The sequence below is a fragment of the Sprattus sprattus genome (genome assembly GCF_963457725.1).
Source record: "Sprattus sprattus genome assembly, chromosome: 1".
NCBI classification, from domain to species: domain Eukaryota; kingdom Metazoa; phylum Chordata; class Actinopteri; order Clupeiformes; family Clupeidae; genus Sprattus; species Sprattus sprattus.
Window position 1 is genome coordinate 56,040,958 of NC_137920.1, and position 12,791 is coordinate 56,053,748.

The following is a 12,791-nucleotide window of genomic DNA, read 5'->3' on the forward strand; positions in this document are numbered from 1 at the left end:
ACTCCCAAGACACTCAGTCTGGCATCACATATTACCCAGCCATTCCCTCGCCCCCAACATCCCTGACCCCCCTCCAGACCACCAAAGTGGAGTCCCAGGCCCTCCCCGACCCCCGCCCCCCCTGCCCTCCTGACCAGGAGGACTGTGGTGAGCCCTTGGAGGTCTCGGCCTTTGGCTCAGGGGAGATGACAGAGTCCGACGACGAGGACTTTTACAAAAACACCCACATGGTCACCGATAGGACAGTCCTGCCCCCTCCCCCCGCAGCAGCCGAGGGTGGGGTCCAGCACCAGCCGGCGGCCCCGGCGGGCCCCACCAGCAACCCCGAGCAGCTGCACATCCCAGCAGGCAAGATGAACACCCGTGACCAGATGTTGCTGCCGCCCGCCCCTCCGGCGTCGCGCCAGACACCTGGGCTAACTCACCCCCCTGATTTCCCCCATGTGTCCACAGCTCAGCCCACCGCGCCCAGGGAGAAGCTCCCGCCGGGCGTGGCCGAGGTCATCCGCGAGTCCAGCAGCACCACGGGCATGGTGGTGGGCATCGTGGCGGCCGCCGCCCTCTGCATTCTCATCCTCCTCTACGCCATGTACAAGTACCGCAACCGGGACGAGGGCTCCTACCAGGTGGACCAGGGCCGCAACTTCATCAGCAATCCCGGCGCCGACAGCAACGGCACCGTGGTTAAAGAGAAGACAGCCGGCACGACTGCAGCGGTTGCCAAGACGAGCACTAAGAGCAAAAAGAACAAAGATAAGGAATATTATGTCTGAGAGCGAGTGATGAAGAAGAGAGAGAGAGAGAGAGAGAGAGAGAGAGAGAGAGAGAGAGAGAGGGGAAGGTTGGAGAGGAAGAGATAGTGGTCAGGGGAATTACAGCTCATTCATTCCCACACAGTACGCAGATTAAACACTGCGTCAACCAATGAGGTTTTTTCTTTTTAATATTTCACGTCATCAATGTGCTCCTCTTGTTATTATGAAGACTTGCATAACGACGAGCAGAGGACCAGTTTCATTTCAGCATTACATTGTTCTTAGCTATTTTTATATTGCAAAATAGTAGAAGGTTGGAGACCACATATTGGTGCTTCTAACTTTCCTGCTCACAGCACAGGACTTGATCATGGCTAGACTCTGCTGCTTCCTCTTTTCTGTTTCCCATTCAAGCTTTGGGAACACTGTCATGTGACTGACACACTGTCGTGTGACTGACACTGTGCTGTGGCAATGGAGGCAATGCTTCATCTGACCTCTGTCAGTAAACACCCCCGTCCCCCCCCCCCCCCGTCAAAAGAAAGAATGCTACATATTTTTTTTCTTAAGCACTCAGCCACAAAAGCAGTGAGGTGATTGTGAAGTGGGCAGGCTTTGCACAAGTTAGTTTCATCCGGCGGGAAACAGCAAGGAGCTGCTTCCCCGAACTGAGGGGACTGGCTGCCTTACGTCTGAACACCACATGTGGCACGAATGCAACTGCGACTACATACGCGTCTGATCTCATCTAAATGGAGACTGTGAACTCTGCCCCTTGAATTCTTGACAGAGAAATTACATGTAGTCATTTAAAAAAGGGAAGACAGACGTGCAAATAGCCAATAAGACCACTGTGACATTCCATTACACTAAAAGAACATTTTATTAAAGCCCATTCAATGTCCCAGTGGTCTTATATCTGTTCTTAAATTAGTGTTTGCTCTTTTCTTTCTGAAATAACACACTGGTGTCGTAATTTATAAAACATTAGTTGTGAAAATAGGATTCTATGGTGCATTACCTGAAATGTTATGATATCCAATTGAAATTTTGACATTAAACACAGGCTTATTTTTTAAGCAGAAAGCCCTATCATTCCTGTTTTGGGATTATAAAGAGATGTCTGCTGTTAGGTGGCCTGAGACAATCCAACGAGGCCTATTAACACCAGTTTCTCAATCTGATCACTTTACTATCTCCTCTCTGCCCGCAGGTCTAAGGTGTGAGTGTGTGTGCAGTGTGTGCAGTATTACTGGGCTGTGGTTTCATTTATGTCTAGCCCCAGAGAGAAAAATGTAATCAACGTCCAAAAGGGAATTGATATGATTTCATAAAACAGAAAATGGGCGCTGTCAGTCTGGATGTTTCTTTTTTCTTTGTCTGTTTGAAGGAATTAACTTTGTTATTCACTTCAGCAAGAGATAGGCCAGGAGAGAAAGAAAAGCTCAAAGTTAAAGACACTGTATTTATGTATATATACAAATCTTTTGACATTGTCAGTGTGTAAGTGTGACAGAAAGAGCCAGCGAGCTCACGTGTGCATATGTGTAATTGTTTCCTCCATGAGACAAAAGACGACAATGACAAATGCTCAGAAAAAAACGTTCTTGGCTTCCTCATTCTCCACCACAAGCACTTCTGCCAGATCCCCAGTGACATGTGATTGCAGACACTGAGTATGAGAGGGATCTTGTGGATGGTGGAAGTGAATCTGGGAGAGCTTTCTGGCTTGGCTGCAGCGAGAGAGGAAGGGGACGTGCCCAACTTTGCATTCAGATGCCTCATTTCTGCTCCTCAAAGTCAACATGAAAGCACAGTGAAAGAATAAAGAGTTGGAAAAAAAAGAGCTGTCTTATGAAAACTTTTTTTCCAATGCGAATAATGTGAATTGTGTTTAATTTTTTTATTATTAAAAGGAAATCCTCTCTGAAAAAAAAAACAATTTATGTAATGTCTAGATATTTCTCACTTTGGTTTGGAGGCAATATTTTCCTGTGCTCACTCTCCTACTCAGCCTTTTGTTTTAATTGACCCTGTATGTATGACAGACATGTTTTACACTGTAATATGGTAATTTTGCCACATGAAATAAATACTGAATTAAACAAAAACAATCTCCATTAACCAAGGAGAATGGACTCTTCTTATAAGTGCGTTCAGATTTGAGTTTCATTTTAATTTTGTATTATTTTGCTTTACACATGAACCAACCACACCATACAAAGCCATGCTTTTTATAATTAAATTATTTTTGTTACATTGTTTTGTTTTTTGTTTATTTTTTTATTTTATACATATATATTTTTTATTTCCAGATTTGACACATGCTGTCCAGGATGTACTGCGGTTCTTGTTAAAGTGTAGTGCTGCTCCTGTGAGAACAATCTAAATATGTGTAAAATGGCAGAGGGGAGAAATACACTTGGTTTACACTTCGTAAAATCCTCTCTGTGTTTTCATTTGTCTCTAGACTAACAAGATGGTGAAAAATGAATGGCCATTTACATTATTTAAGCATGATAAACACTGTCTGGATGGTATATGTACTGACAATTACCATAGGTTTGGGAATATTACAGGCAACTCAGTTTTTAATACATGGGTAGATCTGTTATCAGCATAAGACAGCCAGTCATCAACCTTGAGCTGTCAGCATTTAAACCAGAGGTTATTAGAGTGGTCAGCAGAGGCATGGCCAGTAGAGTCAGGCTGAAAGACTACTCTGTCCCACTATCTACTACCTCTGTCTGTTCCTACTTCTCATGTCCTTCAGCAAAGACACTCAGAAACAAGAGAGGCATACCTGGACTTTGATTTCTGAAATGTTTACAGAATGTGAGAATGCAGCCATCAGATATCAAACTAAACTACAGTTCACCACTGTGGGATTGCTGGAGCATGGTTGTTATCATGGTCATGTCCCATTTAACTCTCAGCTAGGCAATTGGCCTATTCCTCATGTCCATCAGTATACAACGTATGCAAAATCACAGTTAGCTTTCGACATTCTTTTCTTTTTAATGATGATGCATGTTGCATGGCTAAATGTCTGAAAAGGTCCTCGATACATTGGGATGCACCAGCTTTCAGAACATCCCCATGAAGATATAGCCATCCTCTCATCTAGCCTATGTCAAGTGTCACTAACGGGCCACTCCACATTAAAGCAAAACGTGGGAGCGCTGGGAATATCGTACACACCATAGAATATGTTGGCACTGATACCCTGATGGTCTTTATTAGCGTCAACAAAATGTGTTGGTTTTAGCTGCACTTGGCACACACTTATAAAAGCACTCAGTACAGTTCACTGTCAGTGTTTAATGTGTGCACATCAAATTGCTCTCAAACATGCAGTGCATTTTGTACAGAATGCGTCAAAAGTGCTATTTATTTGTTTGAAAAAGTCAGTACCTGACCACCAGCTGTGCCACCCTGCATCAGTAAAACGTTTTCGCCCATTGCACGTAATGTAAACGACTTAAATAGTGGGTGACAATTTGCATGTACCCATGAGGGGCTTTGCCAATAGTGGGCTTCTAAGCGCTAGTGGCTCTCTTATGCATACTGTCTTTACTGCGATGCCGTCACTGTGAAACTGCTAAGGGCCAGGTGCTGTCCGTGGTACTGAACATATTAAACTCTTTATACTGCTGCCAGCAATCAGACCCAGCTCGCACCCCTTGGCCTTGCCTTCTTGCTTCTATTCCTACTCACGCACTGCATAACTTCACCCAACCCAATAAGTGGTTCCACAAAAACTATCGATTCACACCTACCCTGAGTCTCGGGAACACACCAGAGATTTGAAGTTGGATTGCAAATATGGTGCCAATTAAAACCTTTGCTGAAAAGGAAATACTCTCAAGAAGTAGAGGATGAGGTCAGGTAAAGGTCGAGAGAAACATCCAGTAGTTGCATCTCATTTTTAAGTCTTAACAAATGCTGCTATTAAGTTGCATTTTCTAAAGACCTAAAGATGGACAGGTCTTGATTCTGGCAGCTGAGATTGCTTTGCAAACCACAGTACTTTTATGTTACCCCGTGCTGTTGGATTGCTGTGAAAAAGCTAGCAAGATTTTTCTATATGGCTGCTAAATGTATTTCACATGACAGGCTGTTGGGGCTATATGGACAGTTATCAGACTGGCATGATTTCATGCAGAAATTGCTCCTAGATAAACATCTGTCAGCACCTACCTGCACGGTCAAAAGCGATTACAGCTCGCTTTCATCACGTAGTGAATGAACCCTTTTGAGAACACGACAATTTTCCCCGACATTTTTTTTTTTTTTTTTAAGTTCTTCACAACCAAACTGCCTACCCACTCGAGTAGCGGGGCCTTAGCCTCCTCTGCATGCCTGAATCATTAGCTGAGGGGTATGGAGCACTTATCGCTACACTTACTGGATTTGAGGTTCTCTATTCAATAAGTGTGCCTTAACTCTTGAGATACGACCTCAATGTCAAAAACGGCTTCACGGCATCCAGACGTCTACACTTAAAAAGTGTCTTACTGCCACCCTCAGGCTAAGGGATAGTATAGCATCTTGCGCCTGTGGGCTCATAATTACGATCAAACTGTCAGAAATGATTAGCAGGCTATGTGAGGTTTACATAACTGTGCTCTTTAGCAGCACAAAACTAGATATTCTGCTTTCCTGTAGGCATGTGGGAACACTGCAAGGGCTCAGGACGATTCCTGAACATTCTTTAATAAAATAAGAATAAGTCATTTGAAAAATATTTTACTGTAATCCAGGATGCATTTAAATTTGTCTGTTCCAATTAAGACAGCGTAATTGCCAACAAATAGCAAAGTGTGTACTGAATAATGTATTATTTTTACGATGACCAGCATCAAGTTATCTATTATTGATAGCAGTACAAGTTCAATATCTGTGATTATTGTAACATCCCAATGTATTTTTGTGTTCAGAAGTTATTATATTTATATGCATATCTATCAGAGATTTAGCTAAATTGTAAAATGTGGTCACCTCTGCCTCACATTTGTGACAGAATTCCAACTATGACTACTATTTAACTATGTTTATTTATGATGGATCATAGTGCATGATCATGAATGCACGATGGGGTTACGGTTGTGAGTAGAACAGGGCACTGGCCAAACACTGACAGAACAGAGTGCATGCCTAAGGTCAAGCAGACCAAATAAGCTCTGAACAAGACAAAATGTCTAATTCACTGAGCCTCTACTCTGTATTCAGGTCACATCCTCTGTAGTGTCAACAGCCTCCGAGGCCGGGGAAGGGGAGCTGCTGGAGAGGCACCTTTAGTGATAGCGATCAGATGAGGCCCTCCAGGAACTGAACTTCGCTGTGTGCTCCCAAGGGCTGCTCGGCCTTGTCCTCTAGGGTTTGGTCTGAATATACTTATAAAGAAACAGTACAAAACAAACGCTTTGGAATTGTTTAGTTATTTGTCATTTTCGTTACATTTAGAACCATGAATATGCATTGCTGTTTAAGTTAATAATTGCCTAATAACAGGCAATGTCAGAAACATTATTTTTCACACTTCATGTGGAATATTAATGAATTTATGAGTCTAACAAATCAATGAAGTTGCTAAAAAATTGAAATCTAAAAAACACATTATATACAGGCCAACAACTTAATCTTCTCGTTTGTATAATGATTATCAACAACTTCTCCATCACGGTCTCCGTGTGCTGAGAGACGCCCCGGAGCGCCAGTGTGATGAGACATGGAGAAAGAGTTCATTCATGTTCCATTCATATACCTCCTCAGGCAAATCTGTAAATGAACAGATGCAACTCATCTGAATCACTGCAAAAACTTAAAATCCCCATCACTCAACCCCACAGTATGCTGGCAGCACCTGAGCATTCATCCTGGTTCCAGTGAATGCCACAATGGCAGTCATTTAAAAGGGCACCTCTCAGTGCAGGCATGAGGCCTGCTGTGCTTGTTCTATTCTCTCTTCTCCTGGTCCTCCACTACTCGCATCAGAGTCGCAGGGTCCAGGTGGAAGAGAGTGTACAGTTCCCTCCCTCTCCTGAGGGTGGCGCTGCGCTCCAGCTGAGTGCGCTTGGAGCTCAGCTCTAGTGCCACCTCCTGGAGATGCTTGTAGAGGGAGCCGCTCTGCTGTTCCAGCTCCCGTACAACCTGTGTCAACTCCTACAAGAGAGGGAGAGGGAGGGAGAGAAAGAGAGGGGGATGAAGAAGCGCAAAAAGGGTGATGGGAAGAAAGAAGTGGCGAGAAGGACGTCAACGTCAGGGCCCATTTTATGGCAAAACACAAACAAAAATGTCACATAGTGTTTTTGACGCTCTCCTCTCTAGTGTGGTTTCCGTCTGTCACTGTTCTTGACCTGATCGTCCTACAGCATTTAATGACTGGCTGAGTTACAGCCAACCTATTACACGGACCACAAATCTACAGCGGTACAGGTCTTAAAGTACAAGCCTGAGAAATGCTTACGCTACAGCCTTAGAGATAGCTGTGTGATAAAGGCAACCAGGTTCGCATGAAGATGATACCCTGCTGGTGTGTAATGAGTAGGGATGGGAATCGTTTGGGTTTTTTTCCCATACCGGTGCTTAACCGATACTTTTAAAATGATACCGGTGCCTAAACGGTGCTAGAACCGATTTTTTTTTTTAAATAGCACAAAACTACAATTGACGACATAAAAGAAAGGCTTTTTTATTGCCAAGGCAAATATTTTTCTTCAAATTTAACAATACATTAACTGTTTAAGGTATACTATAAATAAATACAAAACTACAGCTTCCCACCTTTTAACTTCAAACTGTGAACAATATATTAACTGTTAACAACAATTTACGGTATACTTAAATAAATATAAATAAATACAAAAACACACTCTGTACACACACGACCGCTTCAAACTTCAGTAATTATTTTGCAGAAATATGAGCATATTTGCCTTTGGAGTCAAAAATGTATTATTTTGTTTGCATTTATTTCATGAAACCATTTCTGATTTGTTTATACCTATCTTTTCTATCTCGTTTATACTTAATTTTGTTATTCGAACCCACTGGGTACGTGAATTTGTACTGCCCCTTAAAGAGACTAGGTTTAGGGTTGCCGGCATCTCCGTTTAGTCTTCAGTATGCGGTTGCTGATCTGCATGCAGATGCAATTTTTTTTTTTGCATTTGCTGCACGCCGTGTTGTTTGAATCTTTTTGTGCAAAATAAAGCCAGAATTTTGACGTTTACATTTTCTCTGTTAAATTGATGGCTAGTTCTATTTGTGCTTGCTCTGTGAAATGCTGCCTGCTCTTTGCTATCATAAGACTGTTGCTATGTAATCACCAATGCGACACAGGCCAAAGTTTACATTGGGAGATGGGGCAGTTTTATATGTGCCCCACGAAATTTGCCTAGTAACCCAAAAAAGTATTCATACAGATAGTACTCAGACAGATCTACGCCACTTGCGTTACTGCTTTTTAGCTATTGCTACTTATGTACTGTTTTGGAACCAGCCTTCGTGTTGCAGCCTGAAATAATTCCTGTTTATAAGACAACATTTTACGTAAGTTTTGTTCATTTAGCTGCATGATTTGTTGCTGTTATTAATTTCAATCGGCTCAGGCACCGAAAGAAAGCACAGAAATTTGCGTTGCATTACGGTCCGGGTAGGTACCGGTTGTATAGGAGCCGATGCCATATTGGAACCGGTTCTCGGTACCCAACCCTAGTTATGAGACTGTACGCTTTTGTGTGACGAGACTGTGTCCGTATGTGTGTGTGTGTGTGTGACAATAATATGTCCGTGTGTGTGTGAGTGTGTGTGTGATGACACTGTCATTCTCAGTGGTACCTGTGAGCTGGGACAGAGCTGGGAGGTGTGAGCTGGAGAGGCAGCATGATCAGAGCCTGGCTGTGGTTCCACCCAGCGCTTCAGACGCCTGCTGTCCCTCTCCAGGCCTGACACCAGCTGCAGCCGCTCAGCCTCCGCCTCCTCCCCGGCCTCCCCCAGCCGCTGGAGCTCGGCCCGCCGCTCAGAGGCCACGATGTTGATGTCGGCCGCACCGGCTAACCAACCCTCCGTCTTCTCAGGAGCCTCGTACACCTGCAGCAACCTGCAGACCACAGGCCAGGAGTGTGTCAAGCCAAATGGCCAGATGCAAAAAGAGAGTGAGAGGGAGAGGGAGAGAGAGAAAGGTCCTCCCTATTTAAAGGGTTGGTACCGTACTGGTTCTGAAAGGGTATCTGCCATTCATGTCAGCCACAAGCATAGCCATGTAGGCTTGGCAGACTTTCTGAAACGTGTCAGATTCTTCTAATGTAATGCAATGTGAAAAACAGCTACAGAAATAACTCTTGCATTAGAATAGCATATGGACCTCACTGGCACAAGCTGGCAAAACTGTGCTTGTCATTTGCACCTTCAATGAGATATTTTTCCATCCCATAATAACAGCACATCTACAGTAACATATAAAGTGACAGCCTTCCTTAACTTCAATTTGTGGACGAAGAGTACTTCTTTTTATTTTGTGTTTGGGATGTTGTGCTTTGGTGTGCTGGTTATGCTTATGAAAGTGTGATGAAAACCTATGTATCTCATAGAACCATGAAAACTAAAACTCTAACTGATTCTTCAGAAATGGCTTTGACATATTAGCCATGGCATATGCATATGTACAGTAATATGGGAGAAATGAAATATGTCCCTCGAAGACTGGACTCATTTTACAAAAACTTAAGCATTAAAACAAGAATGCGGTCCGCTGGAAATGAAAAAGAAGTGTTGATAGATTGGTCTGGTGTTTCCATCTCATCAGTACCCATGTATGAGTTGCAGCAGTCCTCCAGAGGACGAAACTAAATTGGCCTAGATGAACGTCTACATTACAAAACCTGGGATTTGGTTTATATGTTTTTTTTTTGTTTTTTTTTTTAAACTGTGCTCAACTTGGCTAAAATTCATCAGATGAATGTAAAGTGTATATATACACATGGCTGACTACACAGCTCAGAGCTAATGGGAGGGGCATTTCATCTCTCCTCTGCAATATCTATCCAATTTACATGCAAGGCATATCTGCAGAAAACCATGACCTTTCAATCATTTATGGCTAATGGCCAATCACCTTTGCCAACAACCTCCCCTTTTTCAATCAGTATAATTATTCTGCAGTACAAATGTCCAAGTCCAGTCAAATAATCCAGAATTGAGACTAATACTGTATAGTTTGATCTTCTTCTCTTTATAGTACACGAAAGCAAAAACACTGAAGCACGGTTAGTCGTTCAGTGGTGACAGATATAAGCCTTCCATTAGTATCTTTCCATTTAAACCCTCTGGTCTGGATATCCCCCCCCCCCCCCCCGTTTCTCCTGCTGAGTAACATCCTTCTGTGCCTTGCCATACCTCTGTACTGTGGGGTCCGTGGAGCTGAGGATGGGGTCTGGCTGCGGTGCGTTCTCCTGCAGGTTCTCCAGCTCTTTGGAGCGGTCTGCGGCGTGCACGGCCTCCTCCCTCAGCCCCCACGCTACGCTCCGGGTGTGGCCGTGTGCGTGCACGTGTCCCTGGCGCTCCGTCCCCAGGGCGCGGTGCAGCAGGTCCAGCTGGGCCTTCTGCTGCAGCAGCTCCCCCAGGAGCCCCTCCTGCTGGAGGGCGTGCTGTTGCGCCCGCTCCCCCTGCTCTTGTGCGTGGACCCGCAAAAGAGTGGAGCACAGCTGCTGGGTGTGCCTCCACAGTGCCGAGCACACGCGCTCCTTAGGTACAGCAGGGACTGCATCAGAGTCAGGGGCTGACGGCTAGGAGATGGACGGAGAGAGAGAGAGAGAGAGAGAGAGAGAGAGAGAGAGAGAGAGAGAGAGAGAGAGAGAGAGGAGGGTTCACAGTTTTAGTGTCTGAATGGAAGCGCACAGCAGCCAGTGGAGGGACATTTGCAGGATCAGGACCGATGGTTGTAAACTCCAACTACTCTCAGTACTGTAGATGCTATGTGGAGCTGTTGTCCAAGATTAAAAAAATACTTTTATGCTGCATGCATCTAGTTTTCGTGTTGCAGGCCTTTAATTGCATTTTTATGCACTTCCAAATGTAGGCTAAATACATTTTTCATTATTTGTACTTTCTCATGTTGTCTTTTATACTTTATACTTTAATAAAAAAATAGCTTATAACTTGTGTCTTCACTTTTACTCAAGTAGCTAGTTTTTGCACCACTTTTACAACACTTATATTTCAGTACAACGTCAACTTAGTCACAATAATTCTGCATCTATTTCCTATGTGTGTCACGTTTGGGTCTGGTGGAGCTTGAAAGTGGGAGCACATGTTGTGTTGCTAACATCAGTGCATCTCACCTGCTTGTATGAGACAGTATGTGTTTCAAAACCTATACAGACCTTGTCTGACTGTCTGTTCTGTAGCCTGTTTCTCACCTTCGTGTTGGAGTGCTTCTGCTGACAGACCCACTCCTTAGAGGCAATGGCCCCTGCCTCCTCTGCTCGTGCCTGGAGCAGCTGACCGTGGATAAGCATGTGTGCCGCTTGCAGCTTTGCCATCTCTCTCTTGATGTGCTGTGTCTCTCCCTCACCCTCCTCCACCTTTGTCTCCACCACACCCCGCTGCTCCTCCAGCACACTAGATCTCCTCTGGGTAAGGCAGCCAGGATGAGTTAGATCTCAGACGTTAAGAATGTGTAATACATTAGTGGCTATTCAAACTAATCTGTGTGTTTAGAAGTCAGTCTCACCTTGTAGAGATCCATGATACATTGATGGGTGAGCTGTACCTTCTTAAGGTATGGATGCAAAGGGAGCTGGCAGAGCAAAGCAGCTGAAAATCCTGCACACTGCTCCATCAGCTTCTCCTGCTGTTGCACCTCTGGGGCTCCCTCGTTCATCATTGTGAGGCTCTGCAGCCTCTCCACCTCCTCCTTCAGGTCGTGGAGAGCTGCATTGGTGGCCATGTTCTCCCTCGCAATCGCCTTTACTGTGTCCCCACCCTCACCCCCCTCACTCTGGATCTGGCTCTGTGTGTAGTCGGTCAAGGCTGAAGCATGGCCGTCCCGTGCAAGTCTCAGGGCCTGCAGCTGATGCAGACGCCTCTGCCTTAAGCGCTGGTGTCTGCGCAGCTCCTCAAGATCCTGCTGTAGCTGCTCAACGTTACTTCCCTCTGGCTCCCCTTCCTCCTCACCTTCTCCCTCAGGCCCTGCTGAACTCTTCAGGAGCTCCATCTGCTCCAGAACCTTCTCTGTTAGGATGGGTTTACCAGACACCTCCAGGGCATGGTAAGCCTGGTGTTCCTCTTCTGACAGGACATTCTGAGAACCAAGGCTGCAGAACAAGTGCATGAACTCCTTGTTCTCTGGCGTACCGTCAAACAGGGTGTCGAAATCTGAGGGATTCAGAGAGGAGGCTTCTGGGTAGCCCAGGTAGGACAGAACCTCCAGGAAGCGGGCCCCATTCATCGTGAAGTCACGTTTACTCAGGAGCACCTACTCATACGCTAGAAAGTAAGGGGAGAGATTGCCTACATTATTCAAGTTACCTCCCTATTCTTGTCTGGTCCAACAATAGTAAGAAAAATCCAATAGTGAAGCAAAAGTAAAAATATTTGAATAATAAAGATAAGTTAATTTTACATCAAAAGCAGTGGATGAACAGTCTTTAGAACAAGAGCTGGATTTCAAGATCCTTGGCTTGCTAGATTTAGTAAAACACAAATACATAGTTTCATTGAGTTTCATCAAATAAGATTCCATATTCATCTCTCCCCCTCTCTTTCAAACAGCAGTTCACATTGTGTGTTTTTTTTTACCTGGTCTACGTATGTTCAGTATCTCAGGTATAGAAACAACATGGATTTTGCAACACTTTGGTTTGTCTTAAAATCAAGTTGGTCCATGTAAAGACATTCATCCAATGTGAGTAAAATGTATATTTTGTACCACAGCCACATGGTAAGAACATGCCACCACGGACAAGGCTTTGATCTCTAAAAATGAAAATGACAACTACATAAGGCGTTACTCAAAACAACGCTAAGCATTTC

The 12,791-nt window shown here is 44.3% G+C and overlaps 2 protein-coding genes across 2 annotated transcripts in view; one reads left to right on the plus strand and one right to left on the minus strand.

Moving 5' to 3' along the window:
• Positions 1 to 773, plus strand: part of nrxn2a (neurexin 2a) — a gene marked incomplete at both ends in the record, with an annotated part of 184,123 nt that extends 183,350 nt beyond the window's left edge. The window contains one exon of the mRNA XM_080833207.1: positions 454 to 773. Within this exon, the coding sequence (XP_080689333.1) occupies positions 454 to 773 (320 nt within the window). The remainder of the gene's footprint in view (positions 1 to 453) is intronic.
• A 5,940-nt stretch (positions 774 to 6,713) lies between these two features.
• Positions 6,714 to 12,207, minus strand: LOC308370436 (HAUS augmin-like complex subunit 3; the record flags this gene model as incomplete). The annotated part of the gene is made up of 5 exons (XM_080845086.1): positions 6,714 to 6,920; positions 8,598 to 8,859; positions 10,155 to 10,501; positions 11,177 to 11,389; positions 11,491 to 12,207. The coding sequence occupies 5 exons, from the start codon at positions 12,205 to 12,207 to the stop codon at positions 6,714 to 6,716; spliced, it is 1,746 nt and encodes a 581-aa protein (XP_080701212.1).
• Between the last annotated feature and the right edge of the window lie 584 nt (positions 12,208 to 12,791).